This window comes from Laccaria bicolor, genomic scaffold, assembly GCF_000143565.1.
Source record: "Laccaria bicolor S238N-H82 LACBIscaffold_215 genomic scaffold, whole genome shotgun sequence".
In the NCBI taxonomy this organism is placed as follows: domain Eukaryota; kingdom Fungi; phylum Basidiomycota; class Agaricomycetes; order Agaricales; family Hydnangiaceae; genus Laccaria; species Laccaria bicolor.
This window is the reverse complement of record NW_001890073.1, coordinates 1-6,355: the sequence shown is the minus strand read 5'-3', so window position 1 is coordinate 6,355 and position 6,355 is coordinate 1. Positions and strand designations below refer to the sequence as shown.

At 48.4% G+C, this 6,355-nt stretch overlaps 2 protein-coding genes across 2 annotated transcripts; one reads left to right on the top strand and one right to left on the bottom strand.

Annotated features, from left to right (window-relative positions):
* Positions 1-441: 441 nt before the first annotated feature.
* LACBIDRAFT_192371 (uncharacterized protein) lies at positions 442-2,351 on the bottom strand (the record flags this gene model as incomplete). Its single annotated transcript, XM_001890894.1, has 10 exons — positions 442-623; positions 675-855; positions 917-981; positions 1,006-1,103; positions 1,134-1,339; positions 1,387-1,517; positions 1,540-1,689; positions 1,720-1,788; positions 1,838-2,011; positions 2,067-2,351. The coding sequence occupies 10 exons, from the start codon at positions 2,349-2,351 to the stop codon at positions 573-575; spliced, it is 1,410 nt and encodes a 469-aa protein (XP_001890929.1). The 3' UTR covers positions 442-572.
* A 354-nt stretch (positions 2,352-2,705) lies between these two features.
* Positions 2,706-5,543, top strand: LACBIDRAFT_335978 (uncharacterized protein; the record flags this gene model as incomplete). The annotated part of the gene is made up of 7 exons (XM_001890895.1): positions 2,706-2,814; positions 2,839-3,024; positions 3,092-3,178; positions 3,231-3,449; positions 3,502-3,785; positions 3,836-4,323; positions 4,376-5,543. 7 exons carry the CDS (start codon positions 2,706-2,708, stop codon positions 5,541-5,543), a joined length of 2,541 nt encoding a protein of 846 aa, XP_001890930.1.
* Positions 5,544-6,355: the final 812 nt, after the last annotated feature.

Here is a 6,355-nt window from a genome sequence, read left to right as displayed (position 1 = left end):
CGTAAATTAACGGTGTTTACTTGATGAATACTTGCACTTTTGAAAGTTCCTTACTCTTATTCTGACACTCCCGCTCAATTTGAAGACAGTCCAGTGCTGCTGTAGTGTGTTTTGCCTTTGGGCGGTCATACCGCCCGTGAAGGCTTGAGAAAATGACGAAGCAGGTAAAATGATTATGTCGATGTGCTTCGTGCGAGCGTGATATTCCCCGCTGGTAGTGATGATATCTTTTCCCCTCGTCATAATTTTCAGGTGTTGGTGAATAGTCGCGCTGGACGTGCAGTGAATTCGCGTCTTCATGCAGATGGTGGTCATATCCGCTAGTTAGTCGCCAATCTTGGGAGGGCTAACAGAGAATTGGGTCTGAAGTGATCGCAAGTAACTTACTGGTTACGGCTACATGGTTACCACTGACTATAATTAGGTTGACGAGAGCAATGCTTTTAGGAGCCTGCGCAAGAAGATGAATAGCAACTGCAAAAAATAAACTGCAAGAGATATACAAAGCCGACAAGGAAATAAAAATACCGAAACCCAAACAAGTCGGACGGGAAAGGAACAGTAGGTGACGCCTATTTCTTCCTTGGTTTCTTACCAGCGCTACTCTCCGCCTTCTCATCGACCTATTGAATTGGTCATGCCAAAGGCCCAGACATAGAATTCAAGAAACCCACCTTCCGCTTCGTCCCCTTCGCCTTCGCATCAATCTTCCCTTTCCCCTTCGCCTTCCCAACTGGGGCCGGCGCTGCTGCCTTCTCCTTCGGCTTTACACTAAAAAAGCCGTCGAGCCGTCCTTGCTGTTTACTGTTAAGGAACTTTTGAAGTTTCTCAGCGCCCTTGCGCACACGATCTTCACTGAAAAAAAAAAACGGGATCAGCAATGGTATCCTGGAAGAGGGAAACAAAGACAGCTCACTTGAACCCCTTTTCGTTAACAAGGAACTGGACGAGGCCGTCAACGTCGGGATTGGTCCATTCCAGCTGAACAACAATGAATCAGCACACATCTCGGTGAACGTGCGAAGGCCTCTTAAAAATCTTCTTGGCCTCTTCCCAAGGCCACTCTTCCGGAATCTGCATTCCACCACCGCCCTTCCCCTTTCCTTTTCCCTTGCCTTTCACAGTGGCTTTACTCTTCTCCTTCGTCTTGGAGCTAGCTTTCTTCTTCTTTGGCGTGGCCTGGGATGATTTTGGTTCTGCTTCCTCTTCCCCGTCTTGATCTTCTTCGACCGGGTCAGGCATCTCCACGTCGGACGTTGGCGCTGGCTCGTCTTCCTCTTCATGCTCGGACTCTTCGTCTGACTCGACGGCAGCCTGAGCTGCTTTTTGTGTGGCGGCTCTGAGAGAGATTCAGCAACGAACCTGTGCGTGGTGACAAAAACTCACTTTTCTCTCAAGTGCTTCACGACGCCTTTCAGTCCTCCATACTCACGTATCAGCTTAAGTGCGGATTTCGGACCGACGCCTTTGATGGGCTCTAGGTAGTCGCATCCAAGGAGGATACAGAGGTCGATAAACTTGGAATGGTGGTTAGCGTACGGTGGGAAACGAATAGAGAGGCCCTTCGAGGGCCTCCTTGAGGTTTATCTCGCTGATAGGCTGCTTCTTCGCCTCTGAGAAAGTTAAATGTCGGAACAGGATGGGCGCGTTGAAGGTGAGCGTGTCCATATCTTCTGAGCCTGCAGCGTACTGCATTGCGCGTAAGAATAGGCAGCGTACGTAGAGCGCAATGTATACCTTCCCTCCCCGCGCCAGCTCAGCGCATTGTGCTTCTGCTTCTGAGGGTGCCTAGAGGACATGCTGAATATGAGAGTCAGAAGAGAGGTAAAGCGCGTACAATAACAACGGGGATCCCCATGAGCCTTAGAAGCCGTTGACACTCCTGGTTATGCTCTCGGGTGACTTTAACAGTCCGCCGTGAAAACCTATCCACATCCTCAACAGTTCCAGTCTCCTTCGCCTCCTCTCCCTCCTCCTTGGCTTCCTCCCTCCTCTCAAGCCGTTTCGACAGCTACACCAAAACACATCAGTCCCTGCATGCCCAGCAAACTTAAAAGAAAACTCACCACACCCTTCTTCAACTCTGGCGGCTTCCCATCGAAGATATACGCAGGCTTGATCCCATTCTCCACAATTCGAAGCGTGCGGTAAAACAAGCCCATGAGATATCTCGTCGTTTCACCCGCATCGTTCGTGAGGAGCTCGCCGTCCTTCTGTCTCACGGCGATGAGGAATTGGTAGATGGACATGGAGGCGTCGATGGCGACTTTGCGTCCGAAGAGTGTTTTAATTTCTTTTATGGCTTTGGGCGCATGTTGGGAGAGGAGCCCTGTGAGGCCTTTGATACCCATTGTATGAGGGAGGGAGTGTAGGGGACGCGACTGTGACTTGGGAGGTGACATAACGCGTCGGCATCGTGACACATTCAATTTGCACACACTTCTTAGATCAAACAATCTCCTATCGAAAGTGACTAGTCATCGCCCAAGCGCCGATCCTGTTGTTTCTTCGTTGTTTCCCTCCGTCGTCTCTAATCTAGTTTTTGCGCGCCTCGGCTTTGCCGAACGGGCTATCCATCTTAGCAGGCCTCATTATCCCCACAAATACCTTTTCTAGGCTCTGCACGTCTCGGCTTTGCCGAACGCGCGCGAAGTGGCTTTCCTCACTCCCCACCACAGTCAACACACCGCACTTGACCCCCAGTCATGTCGAAGCGACTCTCAGAGTCAGAAGCTTTCAGTCCACACCCCAAGAGACAGCTCCTGTCTTCTGATAACTTTGCTGATCATGAGCGGGAAAAAAACTTATTTACAAGTGCGTATGACATATTCAATTTAGGGGAGGAAATTGGCAACAAGAAAGCGGCAGCCATCATCTTCTGGATAATGGAGATGAGTGGAGACTTCAAACGCAAATTCCAGGGCACCGGCGAACTTGAGAAAGTCGTCTCTGCACATCCTGAGCTGATCATCTCTTTACGGTCAGCCTGGGAGGCATGCAGGCTCCAACCTCTCCTCGACTCTCGTAAGTTTTGTTCGTGAAACGTCAAACATGGCTTTCTTCTAATCATCCACTCTGTTGCATATGCAAGCACTGCTGAACTTTGTGGATAATGCTGTGGCGCCTGAGGGGCTGAATGTCGTTCGTCCTCGTGGTAACCAGGAAGAACAAGAATGGGGTAAGTTCATTGAAGTTCAGTATATCACATCTTCTTTCATCTCGGCCTCCAGCCACACAGAAATCTTGGGAGTACCAATACAAGGGCAACGCTGCAATTGGTCTTTGGGCCCACATCAAGGTTAACTACAACAGAAAAAGTGCACCCCAAGTCTATGCCAATTATGCCTCCATAGTCCAGTCCTCTGGTATGGGGAAGTCGAGGATGACGGACGAACTGGCGAAGACATGTTTCGTCATTACCATGAACCTTCGCGGGACGCACACAACTGGTGCGTCCGGTTATTGTTTTGGGGTATTGCATTATACCTATCTTTTTTTCAGGTTATCCACCTGCAGACGGTGCACTCAGAGATTACTTAACCTCGGTGACATCCAAGAACGAAGCCTTCGATCGCGCTGACAAGTTCTTCGAAGCACTTTTTACTCACACCCTGGAAACCCTTAAGCAGGAGGAGTATGAGGGGTGTGATTACAGTAATGTTGCAAGTAAATTTAGGAAGCGCATGACGGAGGGACAAACAATGCAGTCCCACAATCAATATCACAAACACTTCTACGAGGAAGTTCTTTACAAGGCATCTCAACTAAAAAGAGCTCCTCCACAGGTATGTCACATCTGAGTGTGTCACTTGTCCTGACGAAGACCTTTGGCTAGCCCCAGAGCGCATCTGCAGAGCCTGCTGAGATGGCTCGTACCAACTCCCAACCTACCCCTGCCAAGTTGGCACTCACGCTGCTATGCGATTTCTTAAAGGAGCTGTACATCAGACCTGATGGAGAGAAGGCAGACGAAGTACCTTTAATCATACTGGCGTTCGATGAAGCGCATACCATTGCAGAGCGGAAGGGTTCTGAGAATGAAGAACAGTGGTCTGTCTTTTATCAAGTGCGGCAACTCCTCCGATCATTTCGCACCCTTTCTGTATTCTCGCTTTTCCTTTCAACAACTGGGAAGATCTCCGAATTCACACCAGCGGCGGAGTATGATCTTTCAAAACGCATAATCAAGGGCGACTTGATTCCGGGTCAGCCACTCACAGATCTGGGATTTGATCCTTTCGCTCACAAAATCAGCCTTAATGGGGATTGGAACCTTGAGTGTTTGACGTCTCCTGGGCATATCTGCTCCATGGGTCGGCCCCTGTATGTATCCCTCTTACCTCCAAAATAATTGTTACCTATGAAACTATGATAGATTTGCAACCCGATGGCAAGCGGGTTCAGATGATGTCAAGCGTGACATTCTCATTTTTGCTGCTGCAAAACTCATGGCAGAAGAATTTGTAAAAAAGTTTTCAGATGATCAAAAACTAGCATGCCTGGCTCAGCGAATTCCACTCGAATTCCAGTCTACCAACTACATTGAGCAGTCGAACGAGAGAAAACAAGTCGAAGGGCACATGCGCGTGTGCCTCAAAATCGATGGAGCCTGTCAGACAATGACGACAGCATCTTCCTCTGAACCGATATTGTCAGAGGCTGCTTACTTTCTCATGACGCGGGATCATTCATTCAATGCAGCAGATGCACTGAAGTCGGTGATGGAGGGCTTTGCGATCTCGAAAGGAGATCGCGGGGAGTTTTTAGTTCTATTACTTCTAACTCTTGCGCGAGATGCAACAGTCGGCCTTCCCAGCATTTACGGCAACCCAGAGAAAGGAAACCGCTTCTTCAGCCTGGCTGATTTCTTTTTGGGGGGGCTTTTCAATTGCTCTGAAAAATCTGCTCAAGAACTACACAAGCTTGCAAGCGATTTTCCCCAAGCAAAAATGCATTTTTCACATTTCGTCAAGGTGCACGAATTCAAGGCTATTGACCTCACCTCCCTCTTGTTATTGATAGGTCGAGGAGCAGGAGTCTTATGCGCGAACAACCAAAATGGTGTTGACATTATCAATGCCTTCCTAAAGAACGGTACAAAATTGGAGATTGGGAATGCAGGACTAGTTCTCATTCAAGTCAAAAATGATTCAGCGTACGGTACCCAACCTCAACAGGAATTGTTCGATGCCATGAATCCTCACAACCTCAATATTCTGGAGGACAAAGGGTGCGCTGTACCCATAATAAAGATTGTCTTTGCTTTGGCAGCAAAGAAGCCTTTGCTCAAAGTTGTCCGCAAGAATGCATCTGCAAGTTACCGGGCTGTCATCTATGAGATCTGGTGTGCTGGTCTCTCCCCGGACGTTTTATTACCTATCAAAGAAAAGGGTGTTTGGGAAGCGCTCTTGCAGGCATCTTATGGTTGGAAGTCGTTATATGAAACTCCTTTAGATATAGCCAAGAAACTTCGACAATCTGCCACTCCTGGTGCTGCACGAGAGAATGGACATTATTCTTGTTGGGCGACAAGGGAATGCTGAAGACCAGTTCAAGTCTTGTTCTTTGTCCAAGCTTATACAATGTGACCTCTTGTAGCGTAAATTAACGGTGTTTACTTGATGAATACTTGCACTTTTGAAAGTTCCTTACTCTTATTCTGACACTCCCGCTCAATTTGAAGACAGTCCAGTGCTGCTGTAGTGTGTTTTGCCTTTGGGCGGTCATACCGCCCGTGAAGGCTTGAGAAAATGACGAAGCAGGTAAAATGATTATGTCGATGTGCTTCGTGCGAGCGTGATATTTCCCGCTGGTAGTGATGATATCTTTTCTCCTCGTCATAATTTTCAGGTGTTGGTGAATAGTCGCGCTGGACGTGCAGTGAATTCGCGTCTTCATGCAGATGGTGGTCATATCCGCTAGTTAGTCGCCAATCTTGGGAGGGCTAACAGAGAATTGGGTCTGAAGTGATCGCAAGTAACTTACTGGTTACGGCTACATGGTTACCACTGACTATAATTAGGTTGACGAGGGCAATGCTTTTAGGAGCCTGCGCAAGAAGATGAATAGCAACTGCAAAAAATAAACTGCAAGAGATATACAAAGCCGACAAGGAAATAAAAATACCGAAACCCAAACAAGTCGGACGGGAAAGGAACAGTAGGTGACGCCTATTTCTTCCTTGGTTTCTTACCAGCGCTACTCTCCGCCTTCTCATCGACCTATTGAATTGGTCATGCCAAAGGCCCAGACATAGAATTCAAGAAACCCACCTTCCGCTTCGTCCCCTTCGCCTTCGCATCAACCTTCCCTTTCCCCTTCGCCTTCCCAACTGGGGCCGGCGCTGCTGCCTCTC